This window comes from Tinamus guttatus, unplaced genomic scaffold (assembly GCF_059628265.1).
Source record: "Tinamus guttatus ecotype Peru unplaced genomic scaffold, ASM5962826v1 Tinamus_guttatus_pri_ptg000172l, whole genome shotgun sequence".
Taxonomy (NCBI): Eukaryota; Metazoa; Chordata; class Aves; order Tinamiformes; family Tinamidae; genus Tinamus; species Tinamus guttatus.
Genome location: NW_028288706.1, coordinates 4,698,150 through 4,715,448, shown reverse-complemented (window position 1 = coordinate 4,715,448; position 17,299 = coordinate 4,698,150). Strand labels below are relative to the sequence as shown.

Here is a 17,299-nt window from a genome sequence, read left to right as displayed (position 1 = left end):
CAGAAAGGCTGACACATTGCGTAAATCGCAGCCAGGATACCTGCAAGCTGCATTTTTATTTCTGCACAGGACAATCTCCTTGGAAGGTGGCATATTTGTGCCAGAGGGTAAGGCTGCGTCCTTCAAAGCGACAGCACCTGATCAGAGCCATGGCAGCTTTCCAGGGACCCACAGCAACTCAGGATGTGCTGCAACCTGGAACTCGGAGAGAGAGAACGCTCAGGGTGGCAGATGGTCTTCAGCGCTGCACCAGGCTCCAACACCACCCCAGGTAACACTCCCTAACCCCCATTTTCACCCTGTCAACGGCTAATCCACGAGCAGCCAGGATGAGCCTGTGTGCCAGAGTAACACTTCAGCCTGTACATTCACCCATATCCATATATTCAAGCACAGAAAGCAGCTGATGGAAGAAAAACACAGCTGTTTCTAGCCTAGCAACGGGTAGCAGTATCAGGCTTACAGGGACATTGTCAAGTTAGAAATAATTAGCAGTCATTTAGCCTAAGAACTTTTTGTGCTTCTTCCCAGCTTGCTTGAAATATAATCGTACACTCGTTTCTGCTCTCTTGACTTCTAGCTGTCAGATTTGGTGCAAGTCACGGCCAATCTTCCCAGCCCCAAATTGAACATGTTTAGGATGGAAGGACCAGAAGGGACCGTGTCCCTTGCAATTGGAACAAGCTCCACTTTAAAGACGGGGGGGTTGCCATCACCAGAACCCTTGCTGCTCTGATGTTCAGTAACCTTCTTTGAATCACTAGCTTAAGGGTACTCATGACCCATTCTGCTGCCAAGACTGCACTTGAGCTTAAGCAGCCTTCTCCTGTCCTGGAGTCAACTGAATCCTTGCTGGCTAATCCTGAAGAAAGCAAAGAGAAAGTCCTAACCTAAAGCCAGTTCATTTTCAGAAGGAGCACAGGCAAGTGCAATAGAAGGCTCAGCCAAATGAACAACTAGCTAATTGCATCCAAAGCCTATAAGGGAGGCACTTAGTTTTTGTTTTTCTTTTCATAAGCAGCTTCATAGTATCAGCTGTTTTGTTCCACAAGCACCACAACTGCAATGCTCTTTGGCAGCACCTGGGTCAGTCCTTCTGCAGTGAAGGTGACTGAACAAACCAGACCTCACGTGTATGAAGGGTTTACCTTGACTAGCGTATAAGCGTGTTAGATGTCAAACCTAATGCACCATTAATCACAACAGTGCAGAAACAACTGGATGATGATTTTCAGGAAGAAGTTTAATGTTTGCTGCCTGTGTTGATAATAATTAATCCAGCTGGTATCTAAAATCAGGTCTAAGTTACCACAGAACAAGGCTGCAAGAAAATTGCTACCAGAGCACCACAATACAACAGCTACAAGTTAAAGCCAACTTATGTTTATCCAGTCATCTACACAGGGAACTCCCCCTGACCAGACAGGAGCCTCCCAGGGAAGGTTTCCTCCTTCCTTCTCCTCGCTGAGCCTGCTGAAGCCAAATCTGCAGCAAGACGAGGTGCAGGGACCACAGGGCTCCATCCGAGACGGTCCTGCACCCCTTCCTGACCAAAGGGAGGCCCTGGGCCCCTCCGTCACCCGGCTCTGGTCACTTCCCAGCCAGCAGGTGGCCGGACACACGGGGACACTCTTGTCCCTCACGTTGCACCTGCTCCGAGACACAAACCGGCCCCCTGGAAACTCTTTGGCTGCCCGGAGGGGCCAAACGCGCTCCTGGAAAGCCGCGTACGTGAGCAGCAGGAGCGCAGCACCCGAGCCCCCGGTGCCTCGCCACGAGGACGAGCAAAGCCCGCCGAGCGAGCCGGGCCAGGCCGGCCCCGGTGCCACCGAGCGCCGGGAGTCACGTCCCGCGGCTCCTCGACACCGGCAGAACGAGCGCGCAGGCCACCCCGGGCCGGTACGGCCGCCCCGGGCCCGGGACGAGGCCTCCCCGACGCTCTGGCGGGAGCTGCCGCCGCGGGCAGCGCCGCTCCCGTCCCCGCCGCCCGGGCCGGCCGGGCGAGCTGCCGCCTCGCCGGGCCCGGGGAGCCCCCCCTCCCGCGGCTCGTACCGGACTTGGGCGGGTAGCGGTAGGCCGAGTTGGCCTGGATGTCGATGTCCTCCACACCCGCGATACGCCGGCTGAGCAGGGAGCCCATGGCGGCCGCGGGCAGGACGAACGTGCAGGCTACGGAGACAAGCGCAGCGGCGGCGGCGAGCGGCCCGCACTCACGGCGGCGGCGGCGGCGGCGGCGCGGGGCAGGCCGGGAGAGCGAGTCCGCCCGCCCCGCGGCGCACGGCGGCCGCCCGCCCCCGGGACTACAACTCCCGGCAGGCACCGCGGCGGCGCCTACCAAAGGCGGCAGCGCGGAGGGGGAGGCAGCGGCGCGGCCCACGGGCGCTGCCCGCAGGGGGCGCTGCCCCGCGCGGCACCGGGGGCGGCGGGAGCGGGGATGCAGGCAGAGGCTGGGACGGGATGCGCCGTGCGCGGGGATGCACGGGGGGATGCAGGGAGCTGCACCGTGCGCAGGGATGCACGGGGGGATGCAGGGAGCTGCACCGTGCGCAGGGATGCACAGAAGGATGCAGGGAGCTGCACCGTGCGCAGGGATGCACAGGGGGGTGCAGGGAGCTGCACCGTGCGCAGGGATGCACGGAGCTGCAGTGTGCGCAGGGATGCACGGGGGGATGCAGGGAGCTGCACCGTGCGCAGGGATGCACAGGGGGATGCAGGGAGCTGCAGTGTGCGCAGGGATGCACGGGGGGATGCAGGGAGCTGCAGTGTGCGCAGGGATGCACGGGGCCGGGGGGATGCCCAGAGCCCGGAGCAATGTGCAGAGGTGGATGTACAGGGGATGCACAAAACTGTACTGCTCTTCACCCAGCTGTGTGCTGCATTATCCAGGCCCTTGCCTACCTTTGGGAAACCACCAGCTCATTAGGCTGCCCTAAGTAGCCAGTTGTCACCAGCATGCACAAACCACGAGCCATGGGCAGCAGGGCCACAGCGGATCCCTGCCAGGACAGGCGCAGGGCCACCTGCACCATCCCAACTTGGCCCATCCAGGGACTCCGATTCCCAGCTTCGGAGCCTGGGATCTCCAAGAGACCCAAAGCTGCCGAGAGGTGCAGCAGAACCACTGACACATTTGACCTATTGCTTAAAATGTCCACAAGACCGGGGGCCAGAGCCAGGGCCGGGCCCAGGGGCACTGCGACAAGAGGCTGCAGCCAGTCCAGCCCGATGGCGCGGGAGGATCTTGTGATAGGGAGCGATAAGGCGGCGGCTGGAACGCGCTGGCTGTAAACATGAGCTACAACACACCCGCGGGAATAGGCAAACAAGCCCGGGGTGGGAATTTGCTTCCAGTTAGTTATTGCCCTTAGAGCTGTTGTGGCTACTCTGAGCACAGCAGCCTGGTGCTTGGGACACACACAGGAACAAGAGCTCGGGGTGGGACTGAAGCAGGATCAGCCCTTGCTCCAGCAGTTTGTATATCCCAGGAGCACGGGCACTGCTCCACACGCCAAGGTGTTGCCTGCTGTTAGCACTACCTCCCTCCTCATGTCTTCTCCTGGGAAATCCTGGCTCCCATCAGCCCAGAATTAGGCAGGGAGCACTGACCCTTCCTGGGCACAGCAGGGAATCATGTGGGAGGCACTTTGAATCCTGAATTTCAGTGCATCTGAAATTGCTGCATTGCAATGATACAGCCCCAAGGCCTCTGAAACCAGCTGGTGCCACTCACGAGCTCCAAGCCAGGCCTGAAGGGCTAGTGGCACTGCCAAGACAACCATTTATTGCATTTATTCCCCTGGCAGTGGGCTGCATCGATCCCAGTCTCCAGACATGTCAGGTATGGGACGACTGCCCCCTTTTTCTTGTGAATAGATGAGATAGGAGCCTGGGGGCAGGAGGAAGCTCTCTGGCAAAACTGCCTTTGTGCAGGAGTGCAGTTGGGAGTGGGACTCGGTCACAGGCTTAAGTGACCAAGGGGAAAAGGATGGGGGATGAAAAATGGCCACATGTTCCCTGCAAACTTGCCGCCTGACCTGGCTCACACAGAAACGTGCCCCACGGGCAGCGCGGCAGAGCAGGACACCGGCACCGTGCGCCGGGCCTGGCATCACGCAGGGCTCACAGGGAAGGACGGTCTGCGCGTGCTGGCCTCTTCCTCCGCGCGCTCCTCCTCTGCATTTCCCTCCAGCAGAAGGATCTGGGGCACCTTTCCCATTTGGAGGAGGGCTGAGGAGTTTAGTCAAACCTGCCTCCAAGCGCTACTTGTTACCGTGCGCACACAGCCCCTGGCTCACGCCAGGGGACATCAGTACTGCTGGGGCTGCTTTTGGCAACTCGTGCCTGAGTGCTGCCCACGAGATGGTCTCTTCCTCCGCCAGAATTTCCGTGCGAGAGTTTCTCACGACGGAAACCACAGGAAGAGGGAGGAACGGAGCTTTTAGAGCTGCCGTGTCCGGTCCGCACGGGCTCCCAGCAGCGCGTGCTGGCTGCTCCCTGCCCCATGGGGACACTCCTCCGGGATGGGAACGAGAGCCCAGGCAGCCCCCGGCTGCAGCAGTGCCACGAGCTCCCGCCATGCCACGAGCTCCCGCCACCGGGGCCGTGCAGGGAGGAGGCCGCAGCGGGAGCTTTTCCTGAAGGGTCCCGGCGGGGCTCTCCGGAGCGGGGCCCCTCGGGGGATGTCGTGCGCGCGGGCAGCGGCCCTGCCTCCACAATCTGTCCCCAGGGGCCCCGCTTGGCGAGACGTGTGTGACCGGCAGCTAGAGCAGCGCGGGCAGCCAGCACTGGGCCTGACCTTTCCGCAGGGGCCCGCGGGGCTGGGGATGGTGCTGCCAGCTGACAGTGGGGCCTTGTCCCTGCCAGGCCCTGGGGAGGCCGGGTGCCGCGCACAAACGCAGGATATTGCACCACTCGCTGCCACCGTCGCTCCACAGGAGCCACCGCGAACGCGCAGAGCTGTGAGGAAGGACAGGGAGCGACTCGGGCCGGAGCAGTGTCCCCAGCGCCAGCTGTCTCCACACGCGGTTGTGCCGGTGGCACCCAGCGGCTCCATAGCAATGAGGGCCATGTGGGCGCCGGCGCAGCTCGGGATGCCAGGAACATCGCGCCCGCGCTGCAGGGGGAAAAGCTGGGGCCAGGGCTGCTGGAAGCTGCTCCCTTGCCCACCTGCTGCTCCCTGCACCAGGTCACTGTGAGTGCCCGAGGGACTGGACAGGCAGGTCCTGCCGCTCACTGGCCGGGGGCAGCTGCCTCTCCTCCTCCTCGGAGCCGGTGCTGCCGCTGCACACTGGCCACGCTGCAAGCCCCGAGCCTGCATTTCATTGCCCCCACCAGCCCTGTGCTGCCTGCGTTCTGCTCCAGGACACCATTGCTCTGTATAGCTGAGGAGGGAGAGGGAGGAAGGCCACACAGGGGGGAGAATCCTCTCTGACACCCCCAAAATGGATAAAACGCCCCCAACGGTACGAGCGAACCTAAAAGCCCAGGTACCCTCCTGTGCTCCCTAGGGGGGTGAGGAGGCCACTGTTCCCCTGCCCATGTTTTATTCTGGGTAAAATTGCCCTGGAAAAGCTGAGCCTGGAGCCATTCATTATTTTTGTCTGGAAATACCAGGCAGAGAAACAGTGGCAGCGAGGAGGGATCCTTCAGCTCAGAGCCCCCCTCCCTTGCTGGCTCTCAGGGCTCTCCGCTGTCTCTGTACCCTCACTGTCACCGTGGGTTTAAGCCACTGTGGCCCAGGTGCAAAATGCAGAGCAATGGGAGTTCTGAAGTTGGACCACACCAGGGCATAACCCAGGAGTCACCCCCAGACTTTATTCCAGCCTGGCAAAGAGGCAGCGACCTCCTCGGAAGTCTCCGCCGGGGAAGGCAGCTGCGAGGCTGCCTGTTTACACACGGAAACATGTTTGCCTTCAAATCTGCCACTCGCCAGAGCAGCTCATCCAAAGTCCAGCTGCTCCTGGGTTTATTATCCTGCAGAGCCACTCGCCCGCTCCCCGCGGCCCCCTCCCTGGTGCTGTCACTCCCCGTGTTTGCCGGGTACTTGCAGAACAACACGGTTCAGGAGCCCTGGAGGCTGCACACGGAGCTATTTCTGACCAGAAGGAGTGGCGAGCCCATGAACTTTGCCTCCCTAAGGGTTGCCCTGCTCCAAAGGGCTTGGAAGCCTCCCCGAAAGCCCTATGGGGCTCGAGGCAACCCTTCCCTCTTCAGAAACAAATGGGAAGGCTTCTGAAAATGTCCCCTTTTCTCGATTCCAAATCATCTTCCGGGAGGTTTGTTTTTCCAGCTACGTTAACACCTAGCTGGCTCCGCATCCCCTCTTAGCGCTTTCCTCTTGGGTTTGCCTTGATCCCTGAAAAAAGGTCTGCATCCTGCACAGATGCAGCCTCCCTCTCGTTTGGGCAGCGACAAACATGTAAGGAGAAAAAATCCCATTGACCACTGGGCTCCCCTGGGACCATGAACACGGCTCCCAGGAGCACTTTGCATCATTGCAGTTACCTGGTCAGTCTGGGACCACACTGAGGCAATTTGTACATGAGCAGTGGAGACCACGTTATCGCTCAGGTCAGACACATGACTGGTGTGAGCTCTCCAGCCATCCTTCCTGGCTCAGAAGCATTTGCAGCCACATGAGAAACGCAGGCTAGGAATGATGGCGTTGGAGCACACGTCTCCCTGTGAGGCTAAGCCCAAAACATTGCCACGAATCGCAGGAAAAGGGCTTGGGATCATTCAGGAAAGGTGGAGACCCCGGGGCCTCCGCGTGCCCCGCGGAGCCGGCGCTGTTTCGTCGTCCTGCTCCGCCTTTGCTGCCTTGCCCTTGCTGAACTACCTCCCCGCGCTCCGAAGTGCAGACCCGTGCCTGCTTATCGCTTCCTGGTACTTAGCAACACTATTGTCTGCAGGCCGGGCCGCCTGCTTCCCCCTGCCATGGTAAAGCCCCGCGCTCAAAAGAGCCTTTCACGTCACCAGGAGCCCCCGGCACCTTCCAGAACCTTCCTCCGTTTACATCTTGACAATTATGTAAATGGCCCGGGAACACGCTGGAGCCAAGGGAGGGACGGAAACAGGCCCGTGGATGCCTTATGCAACTCCTCACGCTCTTTTATTAGCGCTTGTAGCTGCTGCCGTGGGAGCACCCCGGGATGTGCACCGCGCCCAAGGCACCTCCAGCACCGCAGGGTCAGCCGGGCGGCGGCAGCTCCGCGCTGAGGGGGCTCCGCCGGGCCCGCAGCCCCCGGAAGAGCCACCCCCGTTGCGTCTCACGGTTAAACATTAGCCGGGGCGGGGGCAACCGCAGCGGCCAAAGGGCGACGGCGACGGCCGCTGCGGGCGGGGGGAGCGGCCGTTGCGGGGCGCGCGCGGCCGTTAGAGTCGCCCCGCGCACGCGCGCGCCCGCGGCCGCTCCCCGCACGTCAACAGGAAACCGCACGCGGCCGACTGTAAACAGCGCGGCCCCCCCCCCCGCGCTCCCCCGCCGTCCCACGTGACCGGCCCCGCCCCAGCCGGGCCCGCCCCCACCTCCCGCTCATTGGGGGCAGCCGCGATGTTGACCATATATGGTCAGGTACTACCACACCGCCGGTGGCGATTGGCCCTGTCCACGCGTCACTCAGCGCGCGTCAGCGCCTGACGCTGTAATGCAAACAAAGCGAGGGCTGCCGGGAGCTGTAGTCCTCACGGCGGCAGCGCGCGGGGGGGCGGCGCGGGCGGCGGCGCTGTGGGGACTACAGCTCCCAGCGGCGCCGCGCGACGCGGCCCGCCCCGCCCCGCGCGGCCGTCGGCGGGGCTCGCCGGGCGCCGTGAGTCAGTGGCCAGTAAACATTGGCGTGAGCCGCGCCGGCCCCGCGATGGTGGCGGCGTCGTGAGGGGCGGGCGGCGGCGAGCGCGGCGGGGCCGCGGCGCGACCATGGACGAGCTCAAGCACCAGGTGATGATCAACCAGTTCGTGCTGACGGCGGGCTGCGCCGCCGACCAGGCCAAGCAGCTGCTGCAGGCGGCGCACTGGCAGTTCGAGGTGAGGCCGCCGCGCCCGGGGCCGCGGGGAGGTGCCCCGGCCGCGGGCCACGCGCGCGGCCGCGTTAGCGCAGGGCGCTCCCCGCCGCGCCCGGGGCGCGTTCCCGCGCGGCGCTCCCGCGAGTGGGGTCCGAGCGGGAGCCCCGGCGCGGGGCGAGGAGCTGCCACCCCAAGCGAGCGCCCTCGGCGGGCCCTGCTGCGCCACGCGGGTGCGCCCGGGTCGGGGTGCTGAGCGGCGGGCGGCCTCCCCCCGCGCCCCCTCCCGGCCCGGCTCCCCCGGAGAGAAACCCCCGCGCGGGGCCTTTCCCCGTCCCTGCCGCGGAGAGTTGGAATCGCCGGCAGCCGCGGGAGAGGAGCCTTTGTAGGTCAGAGCCGTCCCGGCTCCCGGGGCCTTTTCCTCCTGCCGGATCTCGGTGCCTGCAGCAGTGTCCATGGCGCTGGGCTCGCAGGTGGGGAGCGCGTCGGGTTTGGGCCTGCGCCCACCCGGACCCCGGCGGCCAGAGCGTTGGGAGCGAAGCGGGGATTGCAGCAGCTAGAGCGAGCAAAGCTCTTTCCAAATAGGATTTTTTTTTCTTTCTCCTTATGCAGCCCCAGCAGCTCTGTAGTCTGGAGCTGATGGATTTGACGCTAATGGCACCTTTATAATTGAAGTGTCTGTTTTGTGATGCAGAGGGAGGTCTGAGTCAGTGTGGAGAGCAGGAGATGGGGACGCTGCTCGGGTGGCTCGGGCACCTCTCAGCGTGCAGCGCAGCCCCGAGCCTCCGGGGCGCTGCTAGCAGCTCCCAGACGGTATTTAGGGCTCGTGCTGTAACGTGACGGCTGTCAGATTGATCAGAGCTAGAGGCGGCTCGTTGCGATGCAGCTGGGAGCAGTTACGAGCTTTCCAGATGCTAAACCGGAGGCCGGCGTTCAAAGACAAGCTGGGCACAGCCAAGGAGGTGGCCGCGTGGGGACGTGCGGCCCCCGAGCGGCCCTTCCTGTCTCTCTGTGCCCAGCTCGGACACGTTGCTGTTCAGCGGCACCTTCTGCTTACGGCTCTCCAGTCGTGGCGGACACGTCCTGCGTGTAACGCACTGCAGTTCACGTTTACTAGCACGCCCTGATGGTAGCCCTCAGGACTGGTAAAATCGATTTCCAGCACCTCTGTGCGTGTCGTGAAAGAGCCAGGACAGGGTGACAAAAGTTGCTTTCTTTCCAAAAGGCATTTCACAGAACTTTGCCACCGTTTGGCGAGTTGCACAAGTACAAACAGCCGTCTCCTGCCGGTTCGGCGCTCACATGACTCAGAGGAAGCTCGGCTGTAAACAAACGCACTGTGATGAGCAGTTACCATGTTCCCACTCACTTTTGGTGAAACGGTCAGATAATTCCCTCTGCAAAATGGCCGCTGGGCACGGTGGCTTCGGGGAGGGCTGTCTCCCGCCCCCAGGGTGCTCTCATCCCTCCTTCCTGGCTCTGATATTTGTAGGCTTTTCCCAGCTCTGGCACCGGACCCGTTTGTCGTCTGGCCTGGGTCAGGGGGTGCAAGTTGGTGGAGCTCAAGCAGGTTTGGTTCTGCTTTGGTCACTCGTCATCTCCCTGGTTTCAGAGCAGCTCCCAGGGCATGGGGCGCGGCTGAGCTGCATCCTCAGTGTTTGCTGCTCCTCTCCGTGCCCAAGGCGGGCCACAAGGACAGGTATTTCTTGGCCCCAAATGTGCCATGGGCCCTTTGTCCCCCCAGTGCCGCAGCTGGAGTGAGACAGTGGCAGCGTCGCCCCCAGCGCTGCCCCTCTCTCGGGGCACCGGCCCTTTGCTACGAGGCCGCGCTCGCTGCTCCCTCCTCGCGCCAGGGCTGCCGGGAGCCAGGGATCAGGGTGGAGGAGGAAGAGGGAGGTTGTGGTCGTGGCGGGTGAAAGGTTTATTTGGGAGCCCGTGCGCAGACACGTTTCCTCCGTGTCCTTGGTGCTCGGGGCTTTGCAGCGAGCCTCAGGGCTCCCCCTTTCCTAATCTCTCCATGAATTCCCAGCCCTGCTTTTCCTTCCAGGCAGCTCGGGTGTAGCAGGAGCCGCCACGCAGTGTAATGCTGTAGGTGCAAAGCCACCACTGCCCTTGTGCAAGCAGAGCCCTCTCCCTTAGGAGCAACCTTATTTTTAAGTGAAACACGTCCAGTCTTTGGGCTGAGGGGACACAGCCTTTGTGAGCCGCGTTCCCGGTGCCGGGGGCTGTGGGGGAGGATGCCGTGCGGACCGCGAGGAGGCTCTGCCCTGCGCGGAGTGTCCCAGCAACCGGAGCGTGCGGAGGGGGAGCAGGGCAGGAGGCCGGGAACCCGCGCGAGGGGCACAGGCGCCGTCGCTGCAGCGAACACCGAGCGAAGCCCGCGCCGAGTTCCCAGGCTCGCCCAGAGCACCGTGTCTTCGGCAGAAACGTTCCTTCGTCCCCAGGGAGTGGCGGAGCTTGTGGGCAGTGTGTGCGCCGAGTCCCCAGCACTTCACTTGCTGCCGCTCCGCCCTGGGATCACAGGGAGCCAGGACAGGCGCTCTCGCTGCGTTCACCGGAGCTCGCGGCTCTGACGGCGCTGAGGCCTCGCGGGACCGGGCTGTGGTGCTGCCGGCAGGAACGGTGCTGCCAGCGGGAACGAACGGTGCTGCCAGCCCAGCCCGCTGGCAGGCGGCCAGCGTGGGTCCGAGTGGGACGTTTACGGGCAGAGGAGGCGGCTCCGGGCGAGGGCTGGCACGGAGCCTCCTGGGCCACAGGTGTCTGCGCTCCTGGAGAAGCCAGGTGGCCAGCGGGTATCCAGAGCCGAGCAGGCTCAGGCTGAGGTCGGGGCTGAGCTCTGCACAGGAGCATTCACCAGCTTTGCTGGGCACTGCTTGCCCTGGGGCTGCTTGGGAAGAAGACAAAGATGTCAGCTTGCAAAACCCCCTTGGTTCCTGCCTCAGCACGGTGCGAGCTGCAGTGTCTCCGCTCAGTTCAGTGGGGTTGTGTCGCGGAAACCTGAATGAGCAAGCGGAGGGACAGGCAGGTGTCTGGCTCTGTCCCTGGGGCGTATGCATGGATTGCTACATCTTCTCATGCTTTGTTTATTTATTTATTTATTTATTTATTTTATGGAGCCCCTTTCCCATTCCTTTGTGGCAGAATCCATGGGCTGCTCCCGCTGTCCCTGCTCACCCTGCAGCTCCCCAGTCCAGCGTGCATCAAGTGCATGGATTGCTACATCTTCTCATGCTTTGTTTATTTATTTATTTATTTATTTATTTTATGGAGCCCCTTTCCCATTCCTTTGTGGCAGAATCCATGGGCTGCTCCCGCTGTCCCTGCTCACCCTGCAGCTCCCCAGTCCAGCGTGCATCAAGTGCACTCCCGGCGCACACGGTCACCGCAGGGGACAGGCGCAGGCCCGTGTGTAACTGGGCTGTCGGGGTGGCCGGGGCGGCCGCGCTCTTTCCTGCAGGCCGAGCTCGTTCCGTGCAGCGCCGACCTCCTCACCTCGGTTTGCTGCCAGGCTCTCCGCACGCTGCCCGCCCTCCGCCCCGTCACCACGGGCTCTGTCCGCCGCCCAGCAGGGCCTCTGTGCCCCCTGCCTCGTGTGCTCCCCCTTTGCTGAAGTTGTCACCCTGGTCACCGGCGACGTCCAGGTGATCTTCGCGGTGGGCAGAGAAACGCAGCTGCCAGCAACAGAAGAGCCCTGCGGCCTGTGCCAGACAGCGCGGGAGCCCCGTTGTGCCCTGCAGGAGCAGAACTCGCTGCCACCAGCCTCCCAGCTGCCGCTGCTGGCACAGCCGCGGCCAGGGCTGCGCGAGGCCGAGTGGAGGAGCAGGCGGCTTCGCGAGCAGGAGAGTGTTAATTGGCTTTGCAGCGTGCTGTTGGCCCCCGGCGCGTGTGACGCTGGCGAGGGACCAGGTGGCATCGCAGTGTTGGTCCTGGAGGCCCGTGTCACCCAGGGGAGGGGTGCACAGGCCTCTCGCGCACTTGGGCTGGGGCAGCTGCGAGTCCTGGTCCCTCTGGAAGGCGCAGCCGCTCCCTGAGGTTGGCAGGACGCAGGGGGGTGAAACGCAGGGCCTGCGGTGGTGGGCAGGGGTGACAGGAGTGACAGGGTGGTGGCTGCTTCGGTCACTCTCGGAAATAGGCAGCTTGAGGGGACGAGGTGCAGCATTTTAGGCAGAGGAGCCTCTGCTTACAGTGGGCTCCTTCCATCCACACTGCGACTCTGGTCCTTCCCCTGCGTCCAGCAGGGCCGGGGGCAGTGGTGGGGACGGGGACCTGCTTTGCCCCAGCCTGCCGGTGACACAGCCCCACGTACCAGCCTGCTGGAGAACAGGCGCCCAGAGCAGATTCAACCACCTTAGTGCGTGTGGCTGTGCCCGCCCCTCTGCACGTTTCCCATTCCCTTGTCCCCGCTTTCTTACCCCATTTCTTTCTGTCCGAGGGCGTTCGCGGGTGCTAACATCACGTCTCGCGAGGGGCGCTGCGGCAGCGGGGGGGTTGCTGTCCTGGAAGCGTCTGCATCTCCGTCCACCGCTTCCTTGATCCCTAGGTGTGTGCAGACCTGCTCAGGCTGCCTCCAGGACTTCAGAGACCCCTTCCCATTTTATTGCCCTCACTGAAATCGAGCAGATCTTGAGTCTTGCCAATAGCCTCGCACCAGCTTAACCACAAACCTTTCACCAGGGCCGTTCAGCCTGGTCTCCTGCTCCTTGGTGGTGCCGGCACAGCTCCTGGCTCATCCCTCTCCCGTTCTCCCATGCCCTTTCTGGAGCCTGCTGCCCGTAGGGATTTTGCCAGATGAGTTTCCATCACACTGACGAGCTGAGCTGACTTCCCCATGCTTATCCTGGCGGTAGGGGTGACATGGAGTTGTCTGGAGCATGTGGGCAGCAGGAGAAAGGGAGAGCGTCCTTGGGGCAGAGGCAGCTGTGGGACTGAGGGGGCTGCAGTTACAGAGGGTTCCTACAAGTGAGATCTACCTCAGCTCCCTGCAAGTGTGTGAGGGCTTGGCTAACCGTGGCCCTCAGCCTGTGGAGAGGGAGCAGAGGCTCCGGGGCTGTGGACGTGGGTGGCTGCAGCCCTCGTCCTTGCGCTCCGCTCCCTTGCAGTCTGGGAATAGGCTTTTACTCTCAAGCCAGAGTTGAATGTGAAGTGCTGCTTTGAAGTTTCTATTAAACTTAATCTGTAACTGAATTAAAAGCGCTGCTTTCTAGTTCTGATTCAGCTAAAGCTCACCACAGAACACGAAGCATCATCTTTGCAAGTCCTGCATCAATCCAGCCCCTCTCTGCCAGTTACCAAAGTGACCTGGAAACTAATCAAAATTGTCAGTCACAACCCCGCTGCCTGGGACCAGACTGCAGGTTCAGTGGCACCTCTGTAGTGGGCAGAGTCCCGCTCTCTGTCTGTAATGTAAATCCCACAGTGTGAATTTGGTGTCCTTGACACTGCCCCGTTCAAGATGCCTGTTGAAGCAGTTCATGCTCTGCTGTCCCTGCCGGGTTTGGCCGTGGTGTCCGTCCGCCCGCCCGCCCGCAGCAGCTGCAGGACGTTGCTGGGGGCTGCGAATCGCCCACGGGCCCCGCTGCAGAGCGGCCGCGTTTCAGCCGGGTGCACGGGGAGCTGACGGGAGCAGAGAGCTCGTGGCTGGGGGGTGAAGCAGGCGCGGGAGTGTCTGCCTGCGCTGTGCCCTCCGTGCGGGCCGAGGGGCCGCTTCCTGGGGCGCTGTGGCTCGTGCTGGCCGCAGATGCAGGTGGCAGCTGAGTGCCTGGGCCAGCGCCCTGGGTTGGCTCGTCCTCCCTTCTTGGAGGTGGCTGGCACAGGCGCAAGACCCCAGGTTGGATACCCTGCACCGGGGGCCGTTTGGCCCTTCTGCCAAGGGGAAGCGTGGCCTTCCCAAGGGAGGCAGGAGGAAGCAGGTGGCTGCCCCCGGAGCTGGCGCGCGGGCACGGGGCCCTGTAAAGGCTGCTGAGGGCAGGCACAGGGGACACTTGTTGGCGTGCCCATGATAACACCTTCTGCCTTTCCTTGCAGACTGCGCTCAGTGCTTTCTTCCAAGAAACAAACATCCCGTACAGCCACCACCATCAGATGGTAAGTGCCTCTGCGCCCTCCCGGCACGCGCCTGGAGCGCGGCACCAGCTGGCGGGCGCTTCTGGGGGACGTCCGGGCAGGGGGCCCTGGCTGGCACTGGCAGAGCTGTGGCCCAGGGAGGTTTTCCTGGAGAGCAGCTGGGATGGGCTGTATCCCAGCTGTTGCTTTCCACCTTTCCTTGTCCCATGAGCCTGTTCGGGCAGGAAGTCGCTGCGGCGATGGGGATTAGTCCCTGGTAGCCACCAGAAGCTGCAGTTACCAACTGTGGCAGTGCTAGGGGAGCCTGTCCCTGGGCTCCAGCTTCAAGCCTGGCCCTCCCTTGGCTGTCACTTGGGCTGCCAGGTCAGACCCCCTCGTGCTGGGGAGCTCTGGCACAGCCCTGTTGTGTGCAGAGGGACACCAGCTCTGGGGATGCCCTCAGCACCCTGCAGAGGCCCTGGGGCTTCCCCTCGGAGCGGGGTGATCCGGACGAGGATTCTCTGGGCACGACCGACAGTCTAGAGCAACCCCAGCCCAGCAGAGAGAGGCCGGGGAGGCCCCGGAGCACAGGCGTGTGCTGGAGCGCCCGAGCGTGCAGGCTCCTGTCCCCGCAGGGATGTGTCCCTGTGCGCCCTGTGCGTGTCTCGATGTGTGGGAGCGCGTAGGGGCATGGCGTGCTGCTCGCCCGGCTCTGCCCCTTTAACTCTCGTGCCTGGGCAGCCCGTAATCTGCCTGGGCAGATGTGTCCTGGGGATTTGCTGCCTGCCGCGGCCTCATTTGACTCCCTGAGACAACTGGGGATTTGGAGCCTGTGGCCAGTGCGCAGAGCAAGCGCCGGGGGCCCACGCGCACCCGGGCTCACCCAGGCACCGGAGGCTGTGACGGACCCTGAGGCCGAGCCCGAGGCTCGGCTGCCCGTGGGGCTGCCAAGCGGCCGGGCCGGGGAGGCCAAGGAGCAGAGGGAGTCTCCAGCATGGCTGGGCGAGCAGTGGGCTTGGCGGGAGCTGTCTGGGACCCAATGAGCTCTCGAAGAGGATTAGTCTTCAGAGCCTTAAATAGCTACTCCTCGCAGGGAGCAGCATCCTCGGGGATGGGGAGGGGATGGAGCCCCCGCGCTGGCGGGGCTCGCGGGCAGGTGACACATTTGGCAGCCGGCTGAGGCCGGGCAGCGGCAGTGCCCCCGCTGCTGCCCTCGGCCCCCAGCAGCAGCCGCCTGTGTCGTCATGCCCAGGACAGGGCTTCCTGCAGCACGGAGGGAAGCACCAGCAACAGGGCCCTGCCGGGGCGCTCTGCCAGCGTGGGGATGCGGCAGGGACCAGAGCGCATGGATCGCGGCAGAGACGGAGGCGGCGGCAGCTCCGGCCTGCGGGAAGGGGACGCGGGCCCTGGGCAGAGCCTGCCGAGGAGCAGTGCCCGGTTGCTCCCTGCCTCTGGCTGACGCGTGGCACCTCGTGCGCATCCCGAAGGCCCCACACGTGGCACCGGGCCATGCCGGGGAGCTTTCCGCAGGCTGCTGCACTGCCGGCTATCTCACACGGGGCGCAGCCTCCCGTTCCCGCGGCGGAGGGGCTTCCTGGAGCAGCCCCGTCCCTCCAGGCGCCCGGCTGGCGCGAGCTGCCGCGGGCGCCGCCGCCGCGCTGACCGCTCGCTCTCGCCCCGCAGATGTGCACTCCCGCCAACACGCCGGCCACGCCGCCCAACTTCCCCGACGCCCTCACCATGTTCTCCCGCCTCAAGGCCTCCGAGAGCTTCAACAGCAGCAGCCCCGTGGCCTCCATGGCGACTTCGCCGCCGCCGCCAGCCCCGCCGCTGCCCCAGCACGGCGCCTTCAACGCGGCCTGGCCCGCCGCCTCGCCGCCCGGCCAGCAGCAGGGCCTGTGGACTGCGGCGCCCGCGGCGCAGCCGGCGGGCTGGCCTGCCGCCGTCTCCCAACAGGCCACGGCAGAACAGAAGGCCAACGTGACCATGGAGGCAGAGAGATGAGGCCGCGGCGGAGAGCGAACACGGCGAGGACCCCTGCGTATATATATAAATATATATATATACATTTTTTTTTTTTCCCCCCTCCCCAAAGAGGAGAGGAACTCCACTGCCAGGGTGTCTGGCAGCCACAGAGACACACGAGCAAATAGCTGCCTTGCATGGGTTTGGTTTGAAGTAGTTTTTACTTGTCCTAAAGCTGAACGGAGCTTCCCCAGAGACGATGGGAGGCTGCGTGGGATGCGAGGCTGGCGCTGGCCTCCGCCTGGAGCCCGCTGCTGCAGGGCTCGGGGGCAGCCCCCTCTGCTCCCGTGGGACACTGGAGTTTGCATGCGAGTGACGTTTGCGGAGGAGGCCCCTTGGTCACGGTCCCCTTCCCCGCCCGGGCTGCCATGGGGAAGGGATCGCGCCCGAGCGAGTTCCCCCCTGCCTGGCCCGTGTGAGTGGGTCGGGGGATGGACACCCCACGCTTTTTTTTTTGTAAAGGGTGGGGAACAAGAGAGCAAATATTGGTTCTGCTCCGCCGTAGCCTCTGCCCCACACGTGCTGCGCTCGCCGGTGAGCCAGACCCGCAGGTTCGGCTCCCGGGGGGCCGCTGAGCCCCCTGTTTTGTGGGGAGCAGCCCAGCCCGCGGGAGCCCCCGTGCTGGGAGCGGGGCTGCCGTGGGGGGAGCCACGAGCAGCCCCGCGGCGCCGGCCTGCCCTCCCCTGGCCCTCGCGGCCTGGGCGCCCACGCGAGGGCTGTTTGCATGACACAGTGTAACCCTAGAGACTGGGCTCGTTTTTAACCCCTCTGTTCTTTTCTCCCGGTGGCTGAAAGTCTACCCAGACGCGCCGCAGCCGCTTGCAATACACGCTCTTCTGCTTTGAACCCGGTGTCCTCGCTTCGTTTGCAGCAGCAGTGGGACGCGGGGATGGCTGGCCTGGGATGTCGCAGGATCCCTCCTCCAGCGGCACCGAGCGGGGACAGCGACGGAGCTGGGGCCGGTGTGTCCTCCTCTCCTTCGGCCTGTCCGTGAGCTGCTCCCAGCACCCCGTCCCAGCTGCACGGTGCCCACCAGCTGCCTCAGGGCAGGTGTGTGCAGGGCTCAGCCCCGCGGGTGCCCGACTCTGTCCCAGCCCATCACATCGGCCACGGGCGGGAGTTGGCAGCGCAGGGCCAGGCTGGCAGCAGCGTTGGGAGCTTGACCCCTGCACGGCCCAGGTGTCTCACCTGGCTCCCATCCCCATAGCCGCCTGCTTGCCAGTCAATAATTAAT

General features: G+C 63.6%; 2 protein-coding genes across 4 annotated transcripts in view; one reads left to right on the top strand and one right to left on the bottom strand.

Moving 5' to 3' along the window:
• MGRN1 (mahogunin ring finger 1) overlaps positions 1-2,230 on the bottom strand; it is a 45,442-nt gene extending 43,212 nt beyond the window's left edge. For all 3 annotated transcript variants that reach the window (XM_088523129.1, XM_088523130.1, XM_088523128.1), the window contains exon 1: positions 2,053-2,230. In XM_088523129.1, the coding sequence (XP_088379255.1) occupies positions 2,053-2,140 (88 nt within the window). In that variant the 5' untranslated portion in view covers positions 2,141-2,230. The remainder of the gene's footprint in view (positions 1-2,052) is intronic.
• Positions 2,231-7,798: 5,568 nt separating this feature from the next.
• On the top strand, positions 7,799-16,207 carry UBALD1 (UBA like domain containing 1). The gene is made up of 3 exons (XM_088523138.1): positions 7,799-8,023; positions 14,023-14,082; positions 15,724-16,207. Exons 1-3 carry the CDS (start codon positions 7,916-7,918, stop codon positions 16,042-16,044), a joined length of 489 nt encoding a protein of 162 aa, XP_088379264.1. The 5' UTR covers positions 7,799-7,915; the 3' UTR covers positions 16,045-16,207.
• The last annotated feature ends 1,092 nt before the right edge of the window (positions 16,208-17,299 follow it).

Coding starts and splice junctions, on each gene's coding strand:
- UBALD1 (XM_088523138.1), top strand. CDS start 7,916: ATGGACGAGCTCAAGCACCAGGTGATGATCAACCAGTTCGTGCTGACG. Junction 8,024..14,022: donor CGGCGCACTGGCAGTTCGAG/GTGAGGCCGCCG, acceptor CTTTCCTTGCAG/ACTGCGCTCAGTGCTTTCTT. Junction 14,083..15,723: donor ACAGCCACCACCATCAGATG/GTAAGTGCCTCT, acceptor CTCGCCCCGCAG/ATGTGCACTCCCGCCAACAC.